At 43.9% G+C, this 22,386-nt stretch overlaps 1 protein-coding gene across 1 annotated transcript; it reads right to left on the reverse strand.

Annotated features, from left to right (window-relative positions):
• Positions 1-1,132: 1,132 nt before the first annotated feature.
• On the reverse strand, positions 1,133-22,040 carry LOC310933913 (uncharacterized protein). Its single transcript, XM_083897483.1, has 21 exons — positions 21,125-22,040; positions 20,951-21,001; positions 20,215-20,408; positions 20,073-20,115; positions 19,859-19,984; positions 19,159-19,266; positions 18,858-19,076; positions 17,603-17,749; positions 17,272-17,505; positions 15,959-16,177; positions 14,747-14,893; positions 14,328-14,564; positions 13,668-13,853; positions 13,361-13,591; positions 12,077-12,181; positions 11,860-11,997; positions 11,670-11,768; positions 11,537-11,574; positions 8,786-11,210; positions 7,070-7,175; positions 1,133-2,180 (listed from the first exon to the last, which is right to left on the reverse strand). Exons 1-21 carry the CDS (start codon positions 21,788-21,790, stop codon positions 1,567-1,569), a joined length of 6,333 nt encoding a protein of 2,110 aa, XP_083753609.1. The 5' UTR covers positions 21,791-22,040; the 3' UTR covers positions 1,133-1,566.
• Positions 22,041-22,386: the final 346 nt, after the last annotated feature.

Below are 22,386 nucleotides of genomic sequence, written 5' to 3' on the forward strand. Positions count from 1 at the left end.
AAACTGACATTTAACAAAGTTTTATCCTTGAAATAAAACATTTCCTGCTGCTTAAACAAAGAATTGTGGAAATGTTGTATTTTTAATAATAAAAAAAAAAGACCGTTATGTACAGTAAATACTCATTTACATATGTGTGTCCACATGGGGGCGTGTCCTACCTGATGTGGACCAAAGTCCGCCCCCTCACAGCCTGAACTACCCTATTATTACAAAAAGAAAAGAAAAATGCAGTGTGTCGTTGGAAACAAAAACATGGGGGCGCTGACGAGTCCAACGGGTCAACGGCGTTCAGATGGCGTCTCCTGAAGCTCCGCCTTCACCGCAGCCTGGAGAGAAAACAAAGACTCACCTTGTCGGATCCAACAGGTAAAACAAAGCTAACGTGTGCGCTAACGTCCGTCAGAGGAATCAACACATTTATTTACAGTCGGTAAATAAACGTTTTACTTTATCAGATCAATACGAGTCTTTATTGACAAATCAATGTGTTTATTTATAGTCTGAGGAGCAAACAGGCTAATGTAGCCACTGGCTAATATAATGAGCTAACATAATAATTACCCGATTTATACGGGAAACCAAATTTGTTGTTCACACGTGCAAAGTAAAACTACTTCCTGTTGAAAAAATGAAAAGGTTCAGGAATTTTAATTCTCATTCACATTTACTTTACAACCTGGCCTTCAAAATAAGAGCTCAGCTTTTTACAACTTCTTATATAAAACTTCTGCCAGAACACTTGACGCTAAAGTAGCTCACAATCGACGTTCTTATAAAATACATTTAATTCCAATTAACTCTAAACACAACCATCATTAGCGGTGACAGGAAGTAGCCAAACTTCGCAAATGCGCAGAACAAATCGGGTAAATGTCACATAGAAACATGCTAATGTAACACTGGGCTAATGTAACAACATGCTAACTTAATAACAGACTACCACTGTATTGGTACCATTGTGAATACGATGCAACAATATAATTAACATGCTAGTTAGCTAACTCGGGTTTAACTTCAGAGATAACGACTACGATACAAACACAGGTTTAATTCAAACACTGACTTCAAACATCATCACGTTCATCGTAATTACGTCAAATTCATCAAATTGACATTTTCAAAAATGGTGGCGTCGGACGTCGAGTAAATATGTAGTCTTTATTTTTAGAATTGTTTTTTCTTAGGGAAGGGAAAAAGTTCTTGATTTCCTTGTTAAAAGTTAAAAAGATGCCAAACGCGTCATATTCAGAACTTCCCACGTCCGTAATCGAGAGTTCACGAGTTGCGTTTGAAGGCAGCAACGGTAAAAATCACTTTATTTCAAACAAACAAAACACATGTTTTTCCTCCGTCTTTGTTCAGTAACGACTCAGAGACCGACGTCGACTGTTCACGTTGAGTTTATTGTTTCACGTCAGACAAACAAACAATTTGACCGCAAAGTTCTCGATAAACCGAAGCTAAAACTACCGACCGACCGGTGAGCGTCGGAATCCTGATCGACCGAAACTACTGCGAACTAAAAAGAAATAATAATAAAAACCACACATCACCAATTCACGTTTACATGTCGGACACCTTGTTCACCTCCAGCTCCCACTTTTCCAGAAAATCCTGGAGGTTCAGGTTGAAGACGTCGATGCCTTTGGGCGACAGATGGACGCCGTCGGCGCGGTACAAGCCCGTGTTGGCGCCGCAGCGAATGTTGTCGTGGGACAGCGACGTGCCGCCCAAATCCGAGATGATACTGTGGATTCGACGATTCACGGTGGTGCGGACCAAATCCACCTCGTGGTTGTCGGCCGAGTGGCGCCACACCCTCCGGGGGAGGATGTTGGACCACACGAGGCCACACTGAGGGAAGATGCTCCTGATGGAGCTCAGGTCTTTCTTGACGGACGCCAGCAAGTCGGTGGGGCTGTCGGTGCTCAGGTCGTTGCCGCCCAGGTGAACGATGAGGACGTCGGGGTTGGGCCAGGTGACCTTCAGCTGGAGGAGCTGGGGCAGGAGCTGCGACCATGTCATGCCCTGGGTGCCCTTCCACCAGAGGGCCACCTTACCCCGATCCATGCCCAGCTGCATACCTACCTCTGGAGACTTAGCTCGGGATTCGGCCCAGTACACCAGGGAATGACCACAGATCCAGACGTTCTTGGGCTCGCTGCTGATTGGCTTTCCTGCAAATTCCAAAATGAGACTTTGGTAAAATGAAACACCCAAAAATCTTCTACACTCAAATACGTGAAAGCAGACCTGCCAGAATTATACTGGAGTCCTGGAGCTGGTTTCACAAAGACCTGCCCGACTGGTCTAGAGAATCCAGAACATCAACGACACAAAGATTCAGATTCAGACACAAAGGTCAGAACTGGTCTCAAATCCACCATGGTTCTGATTTGGCATGTTAATGTTTACCATTAGTCACTTAATGGCTGTTAGGAATATTTTATCCGTTCAGCTTCTCTATGAGTCGCTGCAGCGGACTGGAGGATTTGAACTAGCGAGGTCCAGGTACAAGTACAAGGTCCAGGTACAAGTACAAGGTCCAGGTACAAGTACAAGGTCAGTTCCCTTCTGTTCGGCCATTGGCTGCCAAGAAGAAAAATTATCAACTCTACGCTCAAGTATTATTAGGGAAAATGCGTCAAATATCCCTAGCTCTGATGTTCTGCAAGAGGGACCAAGGTGGACAAAGGTGGACCAGGTCTTCATGAAACCAGCTGATATTCGACTCTGAAATTATGCGAAACATCAGTAGATTCTGGAGCTGAAGTTCGAGTCACTCTACAAACATTTCATAAACATTAGCATGATTGCACTACGTAACATCAAAGCTCACTAACCCGTAACATCGCGTCTTAGCGACTAAAGTAACTTTTGTATTTACACTTTGTATAAATCGTTAGGTTTCTGTGGCGAGTTCTGGATCCAGTGCTTCGTTCAGAGAAAGGAAACGGCGGTCGAGGTCAAGGGTCAACAGTCGAGGTCAAGGGTCAACAGACTGTGACCAATGACACTTAGTAAAAACAAAAAGGTCTTTGGTGCTGCTGATTCATTAGGGATGGTATCTGTAGCATTTTATCAACACTAACACTGCTACTTAACTAAAGGTGGTGAACAGCTGTGAGCATCTCACCTCACCAGCAGAGGGCAGACTCTTCTGTTTAAACCAATGAAGGGCTGCAAATATTATGACGTCTTCTGTGATTATTTAGCTTCTTTAAATTATGCCATCATTTTGAGCCACGTCACCATGAAACGCGTTGGCTTCGGCAAACGTTGCTGCGGCTACGTTAGCAGCAGCAGAAAATGTAATCTCGTTTACAGACGTAATCAGACATTTAGCAAAGCTAACTGGAGAAAAACCAATGAAGACCGACGACAATGACGTTGGCAGCTTTGCTTTAGTCGGGGGAAGCTGGGAATTGTAAACAAGCAAAAAATGCTAACTGGTGTGCAAAGTTGCAGGTTTGCTAGCATTCTCTATTGTTATAATAGATGTAAAAAAAAAAATATATCGATAAAGGTATTATTACTTCTCAAAGCTACGATGTGGACCAATAAGAAAGCGGTACAAATTTTTTACTGGCTCTTGATATCGATCTCATCTCAAACTCAATGAAATGAAGACGTATTTAAATGACCACGTTTTCCATTTCAGTTCCCGACTCCACACTGGACCCTCCTCTGAACTCTGCCCCCTGGTGTTTAACAGTGACGTGAAGTTAGATCTAAACACCAAAGAATAGCACAACCTGATCGCTAGCGTTGTCTCAATAAAACAATATCGGTGATAAACCCAAACTTTAAAGATCGGCTTTTTTTGTTTTCCAAAGCCGTCAAAAAACTTTAAATAAAAAGGAAAAAGAAAACAAAGTCATAATTAAACAAAACTTAACCAGATAAACTGAGAACAGTTTATAATAAATCTTGAGTTGACACAAACCTAAAACTTTTTTTTTGGAGAATATCTGCATCACTTCCTGGTTTACGTTGAACCTGTTTTCACCAGGTGGGAGGAGTCACCTGGTTGAGGGGGCGGGGCTTTTTTCTTTACCTGCCACGGAACAGTGATCTGGACTCTGATCAAAAATCGTACGCAGCGGACTCAAACGCGTCTCCATCCGCTAACTTCCTGTCGCAGCTCCGCCTCCATCACCACATGGCAGTGACAGATGAAGCGTGACAGCAGGGGGCGCTCAGTGCTTCAGCTTTGATGTCGTAAAAACAAAAGAACGAGAACGAGAACGCAACCCGACAAAAGGAGTTCGATACCGGAGACACTTTGGAACCAGGTTCCGGTGCCTAGCTTGACAGGACAGATGCTAATCCACCGACAGAACCACAACGGTTTTTCGTAAAAATTGCTAACCGTCAACCTGAGATCCAGTTTCAGGGTGTTTTCACTTCTGCTTCAGCCCTTCAAAAGAATTCAGACCCCTTCTGAGGGTTAGCATATTTGGACAGTCCGAGTACGGTTAGCCTAGCGTCTGTGTTGCAGTTTCCATTAGCCCGTTAAAGGCTCCAGATTCACTCAGTTTCGCGACATGCTACGGTTCAAAGCAAACAGCGGCACCACATTTCAATTCAAATGTTCTAAACTACTACAAAAAAAAAAATCGCAATAATCTGACTAAATGTTAGCAGCAAACCAGAAGCAGAAATACGTTAATTGCTAATTATCTACTTCAAAGTGGTAAAGTTGTGTTCCAGAGTGTGAATATATCAAAAATAGCAATTAGGGCTATTTCCGTTTAGGGTGTTACGGATGTAACGCAGAGGACCATCGAGTATAAACGGGCCTTTGGAAAACCGACGTGCTAGTTCACACAACCGACGCCTAATGAGTACGCATTTTTAAAGGATTTAGCTTTAGCGATTAGCTCGTGCAAGTCATTGAGGGAAGGTATAGAGTTTGACCACTTACCGTATTGATGACAGACTAGCAGTAAGTCTCATCTGAAAAATGCTAAAGCTAATGATGTCTCTCCATTAGCTTCCTGAGCTAATGTGGATCGATTCAGACATTAGGCAACCAACAACCTAACATTTCTTACATTCTTAATCACGAGGCAATTAAAAAGTACACCTTTAGCTTGGATTAGCGCAACATCATGCTACTGAAACCTGTGTTGTTGAGAACAGTCAGCACAGCCTTCAGACTCTGACTGTAAAGACTAATGATAGCGGACTTAAAGCCTACAGTGAAAACTCTTTCGTTAGCTTCCCGAGCTAACTTCAGGTTCACAGATTAAAAAGAGAAGCTAGTTCAACACCTGCAGAACACGCTTCGTTACAACATGACTAACACGATCTTGTGAAGAACTGAAACTTGGCTCGGACGCTGAGGTTTTGTTGATTTGCAAACAACACGACTTTTATGATATTAAAGTCAGAGTGAATCCTGATCTGCTGAAGGTTTAGACTAAATCAAACATTCACTTACTAATCTGACAGTTTTAACATGGATTATTACAAGTGTCATGGACAAACATGTGGCCTCGTCTCAGTTTGACACAAACAGAATAAGAGCTTGACTTACCCTCAACAGCTTTACAAGAACACCCTTCAAAGAGTTGCCAAAGGAAACGTTCTTAATGTTCCGCGTACAAAACATACAAACAATATTAAGTATCTGACCTCAAATAAATGAACTTGTAAAAACACAAAGCTGTTTAGCAGCTTCAGTTATTCCAGAATATTTAAAACAAACAAATCACATTAAAAAGGTCCAAATCTCTGAATTTTCATTGTGGTGACGTTTATCTTAGAATAAACAACTTTCTAATACTTAGATCCTGGATAAACAAAAGTCTGTAGCATTCTCCCTAAACTGAATTCTGTACTAAACAACATTTGAACCTTAAGGCCTACCACGTCCTGGACCAGATGCAATCCTGAAGCAGTCAAAACACCATCCACGTGAAATGGGAGTCGTGCGCCAACTGTAAGAAGTTGGTAGTACCACGAACAGTAGAAGTACAGGAACGCGAACGCTAAAGGAAACGTTCTAGTTTCACGTCCGTACGCGACTCCACTCGACTTCCTTATCTACAACTCGGAGCTATAGCCGCACTACAGTTGCCGTCTTCCGCGCGATGCGTCTTCTTCCTCTTCTTCTTCTTTAGCATGCAAAGCCGGGCAGGAACACGTGTAGGTGTATACGCTGCCCCCATCCATTCCTGGAAGAATTGCAGTCTCTGTACATGCAGTACCTACATAACTCAAAGAAAACAAGGACCCTTGACAAAAGTCAAAGCTGCTGCCATCGTCATCCTCTTATAAACCACCGTCCAGCGGTGAATAAGTGCTGGACGACGAGTCCGGCCGCTTGGACAAACCTCGTCTAAAAGTAGACGCAGCAAACCCAAACGTACAGAGACGACCTGACCTCAAAGTACTCTGTGAGGAGCTAATAACCAGGTCGTCAAGTCGGTATTAAAAATAATTAGTATTCAATTCAAATCTACGTTTATTTACACTTTAATCAAATACTAAAGTATGAAAAAATCAAGCTTAGATAGCGCATCGGTTTCTACGCCAACTTATTGAAAACCTTCTTGACCTCATTATCGCAAACGGGTCTCTTAAAACTCTGGATGGCAACAGAGTCGTAACACAAGGAGGAAAAGATGTTACTTTGTCTTCTTTTCTCGATCGCCAGAACAAATCGCGAGGCTAAGCTAGGTTAGGCTAGGCTAGGCTCGGCTAATGTGTGAAATCACTAAACTTACAGAGACATCCATGTGGCACTGAAATGCTGTCAAAAGTCGAACTACTTTAGCATTAGAATGGTCTCTATTTAAGTTACGCCAAGCTAATTGTTTCTATAGACTCAACATCACGTTATCTTAACATTTCTACCGTATTCATCTGCAGAGGAGAAGCTCATCACACCTGGAAAATACGAACACATTTACCCCATCTTACCTGTTACAGTCAGTAAAAGAATTAAAATAGTTTAGTTTAGGCATGCAGCTGTAAAACTACGTCTTAAACAGAATCTTTCTTTAAAAGGTTTAACTTAAAGAATGCTAGTTATCTTGAAAGCGTCGTAAAGTGATACCTGGAGCGACTGCAGCTCCGTCCTTGTCCCCTTGTTTCCTACGAGCCATTTTCTCCTGGAACTGCTGCTCCCTTTTCTCCAAGATCCTCTGGTCGTATAAATCCAGCTGCAACGGCAACACAACATGTTTCTGAAGCTTTGGTAGTTCATCAACTTTTCACGACGACAGGACGACGCTAACTCCAAAGCCACGTCGCTGTAATTATGTAGCTGGAAGAACGAGCCACGAGTCAATCAATCGTCAATAATGTACGATATAAATCGTAGTCGAGGGGCAAACCATGGCCAAGTGAAAAGGGAACTGGGGATGAATTCCAATTCCTATCTTAACCCTTAAGCTCAACTCTTAATCTTAACTGACCCTCAAAACCAAGTGTTGAGGGTTACTTTGTCACTTAGAAATGGGACACCCCTTAAACGCAGATACGTCTTCAGACTGTAGGGGGCAGAATAACGCGAAAGCTAGCCTCTCCCTCTAGTCCAAGTGCTGTCACGATTCTCAGAAAAATTTAGTTGAGGCCAAGTTAAAGGGCTGTATCGCCCTCAATATTGAGATTTTCAGACACCACCCTTGGGAGCAAGGGCTACCCAGAATGCATTGCTGTTGTTTTCACATAAGAAAGATGGCGCCGAAAGCAGCGAAACGAGTGCGATACAAATGAAGTATTTTCTTTGTTAATAGAGATATAAAAATGATCTTAGTTTAGGCCCATATTATGGATTACTGACGTCCTTGTTGCGTAACATTTATTTTTATTTTACGTTCTTTTGTCAATAGTCGGCCGGTGTGGTTTACTTTTCAATAAGTCGTGGTGTGTGGTAACTGTCAGCTGAATATTTGTATGAGTGTCATCTTATAACTAACTGACAACCTAATAACTTGATAATAATAATCCTGACGTAAATGTGTTCTTCTTCTTCTTCTTTTTTGGAGTTGACAGACTGGATGCAGCTTTTTTGCGTTATTCTGCCCCCTACAGTCTGAAGACGTATCTGCATTTAAGGGGTGTCCCATTTCTAAGTGACAAAATAACCCTCAACACTTGGTTTTGAGGGACAGTTAAGATTAAGGGTTAAGATAGGAATTGGAATTGGCCCTTGGTTTGTAACCAGAGGGTTGTTGTTTTGGGCTGGTTTACCACTGAGCAAGGCACCAAATACCCATTGCTCATTGGTAATTGAATACTCTAAATTGTCGCACATCCAGGGCACTGCTAGTGCCAGTCCCAAATTTTGTAGTGTTAAGAATCTCTGCCAAACCAAATATGGGGATTTTCAGCGGTGGAGACCTGGAGCCAAAATAAGTGGTTCCTTTCATATTTATCTTAGCAAAGCTTTAGCACATCTTTTATCCCTACTGCTACCTTAGCAGCTGCTGTGAGCTCTCCCCATAGGAAGGACATTAAGGAAAATTAAGGAAATTAGAGCCCTCTTCTGGTCGCTTGACAGCCTTCACATTTGGCAGGATGACCTTCTCAGGACACCAGTGTGTACAGTGCAGACAACCAACATGTCTGGGCCTTAGTGGTAAATTATGATACATCTAGTATAAGTTTGATTGTTGAAACAGATGTAAAAGTTAAACATTTATATTGTTAATCTCCACTTAAATGTGGGCCCTGGTAACTGGGTAACATTAGACTACATACACGCTTCACACAAGCCAGAACCAGAACTCGTCCACTCGTGTTAAAAAAGGTAAAACGGGGTTCATACCTTCTCCTTCTGCTTTGCCTTGACGTCGTCATCCGTCGCTGTGGAAACCTGAAAACTGGACGACGACGGAGACTCGGTGGGTAAACTGAACTGGACCGACTTCACTGGTTTGGCTGCTGTGGGTTGCGACGCCAGAGACTTGACGGTCTCTATGACCTTCAAACATCTGGCCATAGTCGTGGAGATGGCCGACTGGTCGTTGCCGGGAGGACTTGACGTGACGGGTAACTGCGTTGCCGTGACAGCGGTCACAGGGTGTGGAGGACTGGTATCGGATGACTGTGCTGCAGGAGGCTGGCCAATGAAAGGAAAGGTTGTATTATTATTATTGGGGAACTGAGCAAAAGGAGGCGGTCCGGTGGGGCGGCGTGGTGGAGGTCCTGGAGGGGGCCCTGGAGGAGGCTGGCCAGGACGCCGCGGCGGTGGTCCGGCAGGAGGTCCAGGAGGAAATCCAAATCTCTGTGCTAGTTGACAGTTTGGTTGACTTCCTGCGTTTGCAGCTGTGAAGGTCTGTTCTTGAGGAACGGCGCCTCCCAGTGGCCAGTTAACAGGTGGGGGTGGGCGTATGTATTGAGCAGGTGGAGGCCCAGGAGGTGGTTTTGGAGGCGGGTTGGAGGGGAGAGTACTGCCCATCGTCTTGGTAAGATTCTGCAACTGCTGTGCCTTCTTCAGCGTCTCCAGCTCTTGCTGGTCGAGGAATTCTTCGTACTCCGACACCGATTTATGTCTGCTGAGCGACTCCACACTGGACGATCTAATGGGAGAGGGAGTATGGTTGCGATCGGATTCTACTGATCCCGTTCTGTACGTTTGCGGTTCTTCTTTTGCGGCGGACATGGTCTCTCTTTCTGTGGACGAGGACTTTGGACTGTAGATTTTCTCCTGAGCCCGGCTGGCCAGTTTAGACACATCCCCCGAACTCAGCTTCAGGCCAATCGACCGCAGTAGACTCTGGATCTTGTCATAGGGTTCTGCCTTGATCTTTGGTTCCTCGTTGATTCTCTCCACCGAGGACCGTTTAGGGCTTTGTTGTTTCCTTTCAACTGCTAGAGCTCGACTGCTGCTCGGCTGCTCTTGGACGAGTCCAACGATGCGAGAGAACCCCGCACCATCTTGAATCGCCCGCTCGTGAGGCAGCAGGTCGTCTTTGACCTGAATCGGTTCCGATTGCTTCTCGGCCTCTACTTTTTTTTTGTTCAGCATGTCAAGGAAACGGTCGAGAGGTGGTTTCTCAGCCGGAGGCGACGGACGCTGGGCTACATTCCTCGGCTTGGGCGACGGACTTCGAGGAGGCAGTTCAACGGGAGAAGGAGGTCTTAAGGGAGTTTGGGAAAACGAGGCGGTTGAAGCAGAGAGAGGTTGCGAGGAGGCTGCCGGCCGTAAAGGGGACGGATCGCGGGGCTCCAGAGACTGGGTCACTTTTGCAGGGTGATGCGGATCATCGTTGGGTCGGTCTGAATACGCTGGTTCATAGTAGCGCTCTTCATACGGTTCATCATAAACATCGTAGCGGTCGGTGTAGCGATTACTGGCAGACAAAGGGACGCCGCTGTAGGGCGGTTCACTGTAAACCCGACCTTCGTAGGGACGCTCACCGTAGGGTCGCTCGGTATAGGGAGGGTTGGGGTAAGGACGGGGAGCCGCATACGGGTCACTATAGCGCTCACCGTAACGACGATCTTGGTAAGGACTCAGCGGTCGATCGTAATAAGGATCATCGTAATGTTGAGGAGGGCGATGGTTGTACTCCGGTCCGTCGGGTCGTTTCTTCAGGATGGAACGGACTGGTTTGAACTCGGGGAGCGGCATCGTGATACGGCCGTGGTCGTAATCGATGCAGGTCCTGTGTCCGGGCTCCAGTCCTCTTGGATCTATGTCCACCAGAGCCTTTTTGTAGGCGATCATCTCATTCAGCTCTTCTAGCTCGCGCTTCTTCCTGGCCAGTACGTCGTCAAAGACTCCATGTCTCTGAGGAGGACTCGGCTCCCTCCTCCTCTTCGGAGGTTCCTCGCGGTCTTTGCTGATCTTGGCCGTCTTTCTGGACCTTTCCCTGCTGCGACTCCTGCTCCTGCTCCGGCTCCGACTCCTGCTCCGGCTCCTGCTCCGGCTCTTGCTCCGGCTCTTGCTCCGGCTCTTGCTGCGACTCTTGCTGCGACGGTGCGACCTCTCGCTCTCTCTGCTGTTCCTGTACCTACTTTTACGATCTCGCTCAGCGCTGGGGCTGTGTTTCCTTTTGACGCGGCCAAATTGGTCCGTGATTGGAATCCTGCTCCGACTCCTGCTCCCGCTTCGACTCCTGCTCCGGCTGCGGCCATATTTGGACCGGGGGGCGCTGTGATCCCGCCTGCTGATGCTGGACTTGCTGTCTTGCGATCTAAGACTTTTCACCACCGCCTTCAGTTTTTCCGTCTCTGGCTTTTCTTTCCTGAAATGTATAACGCAAGGTTTCGTTTGTAAACAATCTAGAGACGTGAAAAGAGAGACTTTTATCAGAGCCGTTTACGTTTATTTAACAAAGATAAACAACTACTTTCGAGGTGACAAGTATTTATCGACTTTGCATCCAGTCAATGCAGCCTTTTTGTGCCACTGTGTCGGGTACTTTCAACCAATCAGAACGCACCGTGTTGACCATCTTTTGACTCTGCAAACCCAACACCAGCTAAATCACCTCTACACGTTCAAGCAACCGCACTTGATCTAAAAAGGTCTTAAGCTAAGCTTGAGCTAATAATGATGAACAAAACTCACTCTTTCTCTTCTGAAGCTTTGCTCAGTTTGATGGTCATCTACCAGAGGAGAGAAAAACAACACATTAGACAAACTGAGAACGTTAAAAAGCTCTTTTCTCGCTTGTATCTGAAGCTTAAACTCTGGCTCTTACTTTCCCTTTGGCTGCAACCAGTTTGCGAGCCGGGAGGAAAACGCTCTCGGTGAAGCGTTTGATCCTGATGGCCTGGGTCCCGCCCTCTGCCGTCTCATGCTGGCAAAAAAAACAACATAAACATAGTTTAAGGGAAGACGTTTGAGTGGATAACCTGGGTCATCGGCGTAGAAATGAAACCACGACTCACCGGGACGACGCTGAACTCCACCTTCTCGTTTAACTCCAGCCTCTTCTTCTCGATGATCTCCGACATGTAGAAGAAGAGCTGAGGGTTCTGACTGCACTTGATGAGGCCTGAAGGCCCCGAGAACTCGATCACGATGCCCTGAAGGAACAAAATAAAACAAACATGTCAGGATCACCGGGTTCACTCCTGGGTGAAGGTGGAGGTGTTCCAGTCTCACGTTTCGCCGTTGTTCGGTGGACTCTTCGAAGGAGTCGGGCAGGATTTCCACGTACGTCGCTCGCTCCTCTTTGGTCTCTGGATTGGAGGCAATGTTGAAACGTACCTGAGATCAAACATGGAAAAAAATCCTGTTAATATCAAACTTGGTGTCGTGAGGACAGACGTCCTGTACAGGAAGTACACAAAAACGCTACATTAGCTTCATAATAACAATAAAAGGCTACATTAGCTTCATAATAACACAAGAAACACTACATTAGCGCTGAAACAATACAAAAAAACCGCTACATTAGCTTCATAATAACACCAAAAATGCTACATTAGCGTTGAAACAATACAAAAAATTCTTCATTAGCTTCATAATAATATAAAAACGCTACATTAGCTTCATAATAACACCAAAAATGCTACATTAGCGTTGAAACAATACAAAAAATTCTTCATTAGCTTCATAATAATATAAAAACGCTACATTAGCTTCATAACACAAAAAACGCTACATTAGCTTTATTAAAACAATAAACGCTACATTAGCATCATAATAACACAAGAAACACTAGATTAGCGCTGAAACAATACAAAAAAACCACTACATTGGCTTCATAACGCAAAAAAACGCTACATTAGCATTGAAACAATACAAAAAATGCTTTATTAGCTTCATAATAATATAAAAAACGCTACAATAGCTTCGTAATAATACACAAAAATGATACATTAGCTTCGTAATAATACACAAAAACACTACATTAGCTCCATTATAACACACAAAAACACTACATTAGCTTCATAATAATATAAAAAACGCTACATTAGCTTCGTAATAATACACAAAAACACTACATTAGCTTCATAATAATATAAAAAACACTACATTAGCTTCGTAATAATACACAAAAACACTACATTAGCTTTGTAACAATCTTTTAAAAAAATGGTTCATTAGCTTCGTAATCACACACAAAAACACTAAATTAGTTTCGTAATAACACACAAAAATACTACATAAGCTTCGTAATAAATCACAAAAATACTACGTTAGCTACGTAATAATACACAAAAATGCTACGTAAGCTATGCAATAATACACAAAAATGCTACATAAGCTAAGTAATACACAAAAACGCTATGTTATAAAAAACAAAAAAGGCTATGTTAGCTACGTAATAATACACAAAAACGCTACATGAGCTACGTAATAATACCCAAAAACGTTACGTAATAATACGCAAAAACACTACGTTATAATACGCAATAACGCTCCGTTGGAGAACCTTCTCACCTTGTCTCCGTCCAGCATGGTGGCCGAGGTCAGCAGATCTCTGGGACTGAAGCTCAGTTGCTTCTGTTGACCGTCGATGGTCATCACCAGTCGACCCAACTCTGGTTCTGGTTTAGCTCCGCCTCCAGCCTGCAGCATATGACCCTCCTCCTTCTTCACCTCCATCTTGGCTTGTCCTTCCTCCTCCTCCTCCTCTTCTTCTTCTTCTTTTGTCTCCACTTTTATTTTCACCTGAAGAACAAAAACCTGGTTTTGAAAACCAAACACATTTTAAAAGTCGAAGTGAAAATGTATTTTTAAATTTTACCTCTCCGGGGAGGGTTGGCCCATCACCAGAAGCTCCTCCCCCTCCTCTGGGCTCCTCCCCCGGCTCCTTCTTGATCTCCCTGCGAGGGAATTGTGAGATGGCCCTGAGGACGGTTCCTTCAAATCGCTCCTTGCTGATGTCGTCTCGCGAGCAGGGATCTCTGACCGAGAAGCCGAGCGGCGTCCACTGTACGAGACGACATGTTAGCGTTAACCAGATGCGGGAGAAACATCGCGATTCTCTCTTTAACGCTTACGAAACGGCAATAATCGGAAAAATAAATAATTAAACCTTTGTTTTATCACCTAAGATACTCACGATAAAAAAAAGTTACTTACGATAAAAAGAGATACTAGCGATATAAAAATGACCAACAATAATGACCACTATAAAAAAAATACTAAGAAAAAGATACTAATGTTAAAAAAGTTACTAACGATAAAAAAATACTCACGATAAAAAAGTTACTAGCGCTAAAAAAGTTACTAACGCTAAAAATTTACTAACGATAAAAAATTTACTAACGATAAAAAAGTGACTAATATTAGATACAAACGATAAAAAGAGATACTAACGATTATGAAACGTCAATAACGTGAAAAATAAAGAAAGAAAACGTTAGTTTTATCACCTCGTTGACGCGCGCTCGTCCTCTCTCACCTTGTCTTTAGCTGCAGCTAGCGCCGCCGCTACCTCCTCCTTCTTCCTCTTCTCTCGCTCCTCCTCTTCCATCTCCCCCCTCTGCTCCTCCTCCTCCTCTTGTTTCCTGTTCTTCTCCTCCTCCACCAGCTTCTTCCTCCTCTTCTCCTCCTCCCCACGCTTCTTCTGCTCCACCAGGATTTGGTCCTCGAGTCTTTTCATCCTCCTCAGTCTGATCGCTCGCTTCTTTGACTTCACCTGCAGAGACAGACGGACAGAGCCAGTGAGACGAGGACACAGGAAGTGTCCTCAGGACCAGGTCTGAGGACCAGGTCTGAGGACCAGGTCTGAGGACCAGGTCTGAGGACCAGGTCTGAGGACCAGGTCTGAGGACCAGGTCTGGGACTGAGGACCAGGTCTGGGTCTGAGTGTGGACTCACCATGCTCGTAGTGAACTCCACCTCCTGGTGGATGTCACTGCTGTTGAACTCGGTGTCGCTGAAGTTCTCGCAGATGTCGAAGGGAATTTCACCGTGGTCGTCAGAGTTAATGATGCCCTCTTCAGGCCCGAGGACGGTGATGATGCCCTGAAACAGGAAGTACACAAAACGTTACATTAGCTTCATAATAACACACAAAAAAAAAACATACGCTACATTAGCATCGAAACAACACAAAAAATGCTTCATTAGCTTCATAATAACACACAAAAACACTACATTAGCTTCATAGTAACACAAAAAAACGCTACATTAGCTTCATAATTATATTAAAAAAATGCTACATTAGCTTCATAATAACAAAAAAAAAAACACACGCTACATTAGCATTGAAACAATACAAAAAATGCTTCATTAGGTTCATAATAACACACAAAAACACTACATTAGCTTCATTATAATATTTCTTCTTTTTTTTTTAAACGCTACATTAGCTTCGTAATAATATTAAAAAACGCTACATAAGTTTCGTAATAATATAAAAACGCTACATTAGCTTCGTAATAATACATAAAAACGCTAAATTAGCTTCGTAATAATACACAATAATGCTACAATAGCTTCGTAATAAGACACAAAAATACTACGTTAGCTACGCAATAATACACAAAAACGCTACATAAGCTACGGAATAATACACAAAAACACTACGTTATAATATACGAAAAAAACACTACGTTAGCTATGTAATTATACAGGGAAAATAAATGTTACGTTAGCTATGTAATAATACATAGAAATGCTACATCAGATACATAATAAATTACTATTATAATTATTCCATAGCTGATGTACCTGATGACAAAAACGGTACATGAGCTATGGAATAATACACAAAAACACTACATTATAATACACAAAAAAAACACAAATTTAGCTACGTAATAATCCACAAAGACATAATATTAGCTACTTAACAATACACAAAAGTGCCATGTTATAATACATAGAAAAAACGCAGTTAGCTACCTAAGAACACCTTAGCAAGTTAGCACACAGAAAAAAGCACGTAGACGCAATGTTAGCTGCGCAATGACGTCCACGTTTCATCAGAATTTTCAAATTCATTTACTCGATATTGTCAATTATTTCAAATGATACACATATCGGCCAACGTCGGTGTGTGTGTGTGTGTGTGTGTGTGTCCGTTACCAGCTCTCTCTTCTCCTTGGTGTAACAGAATGTGAACGGGATCTTGGCCTTGATGTTTGCCGCCCTCCTCCTCTTGGTGGCGGCGTTGATGAGCAGGTTGATGAGCACGTGGTCGTTCCTCAGCAGCGTCACGCCGCAGTCCTGATGGTTGAACGTCACGTTGGTCCTGACCGGACCGATGTTGGCATGGATCTGACCCGGGTAACCCTGCAACGTGGGCTGACAAGAGAGTGGGCGGAGTCAGTCGAGCGCAAGTCAATGGTACAAGCTAGCATGGCATTAGAAACACTCACACTGACTGCACAGTGCACCCGAGGCAAATCAAGTGTAACGATAGACTATGGACACAGATCTGTACATCGATAGTCTGCCGTTACACTTGCGCTAGCCATAGCACCAGCGAACTCTGCAACTAGAAGAACTGAATGAAATTTCTTGAAAACGTCTCCATCACACCGGCTGAGTTGGAAAATAGCTTCGTAATAATATTACAAAAAAAAACTACATTAGCTTCATAATAACACAAAAATGCTACATTAGCTTCGTAATACTATTTAAAAAAAACACTACATTAGCTTCATAATAACACACAAAAACGCTACATTAGCCTCGTAATAATATTTAAAAAAAACACTACATTAGCTTCGTAATAATATTTTTAAAAAACGCTACATTAGCTTCATAATAACACAAAAAAGCTACATTAGCTTCGTAATAATATTCAAAAAACGCTACATTAGCTTCATAATAACACAAAAACGCTACATTAGCTTCGTAATAATATTTTAAAAAAACGCTACATTAGCTTCATAATAACACAAAAATGCTACATTAGCTTCGTAATAATATTTAAAAAACGCTACATTAGCTTCAAAATAACACAAAAACGCTACATTGGCTTCGTAATAATATTAAAAAAACGCTACATTAGCTTCATAATAATATTTTAAAAAACGCTACATTAGCTTCATAATAACACAAAAACGCTACATTAGCTTCGTAATAACACACAAAAACGCTGCAATAGTGTCATAATAATACACAAAAACGCTACATAAGCTACGTAATAATAGACAAAAACAGTACATCAGTTACGGAATAGTACACAAAAACACTACCTTATAATACACAAAAAAAACACTACGTTAGCCATGTAATAATACACGAAACAAAAATGTTACGTTAGCTATGTAATAATACATAGAAATGCTACATAATAATACACAAAAACTAAGTTATAAGCAAAAATGCTTCGTCAGCTACGTAATAATACACAAAAACGGTGTAATAATACACGAACTACCCTGACTCACCGTGGGGTCGATGATGGGCTGACTGACGATCCCCTCGTACAGCTCAGAGTCCAGCACCATGCGTGGCTGCAGCTCCACCTTGACCTCCGCTTTTCCTTCCACCGTCTCTGAGTCTCCGGCGTCGTCGGTTTCCGTCGCCGCCGCGAGCGCCGCCTCCTCCGTGGCGGACGACAGCGTGAGGAGAAGCGGCTCCTTCACGCGTCGGATCCTGACGGCTTGTTTCCCCGACAACAGCTGAGGACGGAGCAGAGGGGACAAAAGGTGACGTTTGGAGCAGAAAGAAAAAAATCGTACGTTTACGAAAGAGAACGCGAAGGAGGACGTTTCTGACCGTCAGGACGGTGAACTCCACTTCCTCGTTGACGTCCTCGGCTGCGAACTCCACGTCACTCAGGTTTTCTCCCACGTCAAAGGAAAGTTCGCCGTGCGTTTCTGACTTGATGACGCCTTTGTCGTCTTTCAGGCTGACGATGACGCCCTGCAGGACAAACGGCAGCACAGCAGGAATGATGCTAGCGACCGTTTACGCAAACAAAATCACCACAGTCGACATTCTGTCTCTATGTCATTTCAACTGATTTGGTCACATAACTAACGATAAAGAAAAGTTACTAACGATAAAAAAGTGACTATTTCAAAAATTTACGAACGATAAAAAAGATGCTAACAATAAAAAAAATGACTAAGGATAAAAAAATATAGTTACTAACGATAAAAAAAAAATACTAACGATAAAATATAGTTAATAACGATAAAAAACATACTAACGATAAAAGAAATACTAGCGATAAAATATAGTTATTAACGATAAAATATAGTTACCAACGATAAAAAGTCACTATTTTGAAAAGTTACAAACTGTAAAAAAGATGCTAACGTAAAAAAAAAAGATGCTAACGATAAAATATAATTACTAACGATAAAATATAGTTACGAACGATAAAGTTGTTACTAAAGATAAAAAAAAGATATCAGTGATTAAAAAGTTACTAACGATAAAATATAATTACTAACGATAAAAGTTACTAACGATAAAAAAGCTACCAACGATAAAATCTTGTTTACTAACAATAAAAAAAAAGTTACTAACGATAAAATATAGTTACTTACGTTAAAAAGAAAGTTACCTACGTTAAAAAATTAAGTTTACAAAAATGTTAGGAAAACACTTTGGTAACGATATAAAAAATGACTAATGATAAAAATATAGTTAATGATTAAAAAAGTTACCAACGATAAATAAGATACCAAAACATTTTTTTTTTACCAACAATAAAAAAAACGACTAACGATAAAATATAGTTACTAACGTTAAAGAAAGGTTACTAACGATAAAAAATTAAGTTAACAAAAATTACAGGAAAACATGTTAGTAACAATAAAAAACTAACGATACTACGATAAAAAAATTGGGTTTTCAAAAATGCTAGAAAAGCGATAAAAAAGTTACAAAAAATGTTTTGAATTCTTTCAGGACCATTTTTCTATTGTTTTTATAATTATTATAAATGATAAATGGTGAGGATCAGTAATGACTGGAGTGAAGCAGCGCCCTCTTGTGGACAGTTTAATATCAAGCGGCCGACCTCCTCGCGTGTCTCCCCCGTGTGGCTGAAGGTGGCAGGGATCTGGGGCTTGATGTTGGTGGCCCTCCTCTTCTCCGTCACGATGTCGGTCAGCAGGTTGATGAGGACGTGGTCGTCCTTCAGCAGCGCCACCGTGCTGTCCTTCCTCTCAAACGTCAGGTTGGTCCTCAGTGGACCGATGTTCACGTACACCTGACCCGGGTACTGACGCTCGCCGGGCTGCGGGGCGGCAAACGTTAGCGGTCGACCGTGTGCGAGTGTGTGTGTATGTGGGGGGAGGGGCTAAAGACGACACACCCACCTGAGGCTCCGAGATTGGTTTACTGACCACGGCCTCGTAGATCTCCACGTCAACGTTCTCCGTCCCACCTGGAGCCACTTTGACGTCCGTCGCTATCTGACTCTGATGCTACAAACAAACAAACAAACATGTTGGAAACTTCATCGTCAACAGATCGTCAACCGATCGACGACTGATCGTCAACCGATCGACGACTGATCGTCAACCGATCGACGACTGATCGACGACCGAGCGTAGACAGATCGTCAACAGGTGGTAAACCGATCGTCAACAGATCAAAAACTGATCGTCAACTGACCGACGACTGATCGACAACCGATCGACGACTGATTAACTGATCATCAACCGATCGTAGAATGATCGTCAACTGATCACCGACCGATCGTCAACTGATCAACGACCGATCGTCAACTGACCGATGACTGATCGACAACCGATTGACGACTGATCGTCAACCGATCGAAGAATGATCAACGACCGATCGTCAACAGATCAACAACTGATCGTCAACTGACCGACAACCGATTGACGACTGATTAACTGATCGTCAACCGATCGAAGAATGATCGCCAACCTATCAACGACCGATCATCAACCTATCAACGACCGATAAACATTAACCAACAAGAAACAAAGACGTTTTGGTGACTTTTATCAAGTTTCTGGTGAATAAAAAGCAGACACTAGGGGGCGCCCTCACCTTGTCCTTACAGCCGGTGAAGTGAACTCTGACCCCGGGCGTCATGGCTTTGGGGTTTCCGAAGAAAACGTCGAAGCTGAAGGTGAATTTCTCCAGATCTTCTCTCTCGATGTAGCCAAAGGTCGGCTGGTCGGACAGAAGGTCAGAGGTCAGGACTGTGTGTGTGTGTGTGTGTGTGTGTGTGTGTGTGTGTGTGTCAGAGTTTGTTTCTTACCCCGATGAAGGAGATGATTCCTGTGGACCTGCCAGGAGGAGGCCTGAGGACACGGAGACAGAAGAGGACATTATCATCACCATCATCACCATCATCATCATCATCATCATCATCATCATCAGCGACAGATTCAAACACTCACTTGTCAAACTTGCGTTTTCCCAGAAGGCCGAGGGCTTTGCTGGTCTTGCTGGGTTCAGGTTTAGGTTTAGGGGCGGGGCTGGGGGCGGGGACAGCAGCGCCATCAGCAGCAGGTGTCTTGGGGACGGTCAGCTCTCCTGTTTTAGCCTCAGCTGGACTGGAGTCAGTGGGCGGAGCCGAGATCAAGGCCTTGATCTAAGAAATGAATAAATCATAATGAGAGTCAAGAGATTTACGTCAACTTTCAAATATCTTTGAGCTCACGTTTATCTCCCTTTAAAGATGTGTTGTGTTTTTAGTGACTTTAGTGACTATCTTTAAAGGTGCATTATGTAATAAATCATAAAATCCTCCTAATATGTCACAGAGACTCAGGAATAATGTTTATATAACAAACTGAACTCACCAACAACAACAGTACAGACAAAATATTTGCATTAAAAAAATTTTTTTTTTGCATGTGGCGCCACCTACCGCCATCTACCAATCATTGAAGTCAGTAGAGTCTCTGCTGCCCAGCAACCATGGGTTGCCAGTTACGTCAGAAAACTAACCCTCAGAGACCTCGGTATTTTGAATTTGAGTGTAGTAACTGTTTTTGGCCACATTCTTACATATGGCGCCTTTAACTGAGTCAGTGAGTCTAACTTTAGTTTAACTTGATTAACTTATCCTGTCACGCTCTTCATCACAGAGACAACTATTAAACACAGATTTAAACCAAAGTCTGGACTCGCCCACTCAGGCTGATCCGGGGGTGGATTCACCAGAGGTTCCTCAGGGACCGGCTGAAAACCAGAGAGAAAACACGTCTGAATTCTTGTGTTTACATATGCAAATGAAGCAATTTCTACTTCAGTCGATCCACAGATCCTAAACCTGAAGAGGAAATAAAAACACTTTTTTTTTACCTCTCCTGTCCAGCCCGGAGGAGGGAAGGCCGGGAAACCGAAGGCAGGGACAGGAGGAGGAGGCACCGGGGCCACCGGGGCAAAAGCTGCAGGGTCCGGAGGAGGAAGCGCTACAGGGGGCGGGGGGATGTTGGGAGGGGGTACAGGTGGAGGAGGCTCTGGGCCCCAGCCCGGGTGTCCCCAACCGGGTGGGGGGAGAGGTCTGTCGGGTCCCCAGCCGTCGGGGTGTGGATGTCGCCAGTCATCTGGATGCGGGGGTCTCCAGTCCTCCGGGTACGGCGGCGGCCTCAGGTCGTCAGGGTGCAGGAGTCTCCAGTCCTCACGATACCGACGCCAGTCATCGAGAGGATGGAGCCAGTCGTCGGGATGACCCCCCCAGCCCGGCGGCGGAGGTCCTCTTGGGTCCCAGTCCGGATGCGGAGGCCCTCTCGGACCCCAGTCTTCGTGCGGCGGTCCCCATCCACCAGGCGGCAGTGGACCCCATCCTCCCGGCGGCGGAGGGCCCCACTCGTGCGGCGGCCAACCGTCAGGCGGCAGTGGTCCCCACCCTCCAGGCGGAGGAGGGGGGCCCCACCGGGGTGGACCCATGTCGTACGGAGGCACGTCTTCGCCCGGCGGTCCCATCGGCGGACCGTGCCGCTGCTCTCGACCCCTTCCTCGCCCCATTCCCTCCCCGGAATGAAGCTGCAGAGACACGGGGAGGGAGGACGGTCCAGCGCCCGGGAGCTAACCGACCGAGCAGCGCTAGCAGCGCTAGCAGCTAACGACACAAACAATCCCGCGTTCAGGCCCAAAGTCGTCGACTAGCTTTTCACTTACGTTTCATTTAGCGTCGAAACGACGAGACAAATGCGCGAAATCTAACGAAACGTGCGCATTTTAAGCTTAAAATCGAGAATTTTAATCAAACTCTGAACAAAACACAAGCTGCGCGTGTCGGTCTCCTACTTCCGGCTTTTACTTGAATGCAACGCAGTGACGTGTTTCACGTCGTTTACCGCCACCTGCAGGCGGGAGGTGTGAACTGCAGCGCCACAGTGTTCTCTTCTTCACGGTTAAACGACCGTTTGTGTGCATGTCGTTGAACTGCTGCCCCCTTGTGGTGTCACGCAATTACTCCGTCTTAATAATGCGGTATAATTACAGCATACATTATACATGTTTTAATACAGTATATAAGGATTATTTAAATATACAGTATGTGTTTATATATGTACACACACATATTCTCCATAAATAAATATACACGTGTACATAGTGTA

Source organism: Microchirus variegatus (genome assembly GCF_963457635.1).
Source record: "Microchirus variegatus genome assembly, chromosome: 11".
Lineage (NCBI taxonomy): Eukaryota > Metazoa > Chordata > Actinopteri > Pleuronectiformes > Soleidae > Microchirus > Microchirus variegatus.

Coding starts and splice junctions, on each gene's coding strand:
- LOC310933913 (XM_083897483.1), bottom strand. CDS start 21,790: ATGGGGCGAGGAAGGGGTCGAGAGCAGCGGCACGGTCCGCCGATGGGA. Junction 20,116..20,214: donor GGAAAACGCAAGTTTGACAA/GTGAGTGTTTGA, acceptor CCGTGTCCTCAG/GCCTCCTCCTGGCAGGTCCA. Junction 11,769..11,859: donor TGGAGTTCAGCGTCGTCCCG/GTGAGTCGTGGT, acceptor TTTTTTTGCCAG/CATGAGACGGCAGAGGGCGG.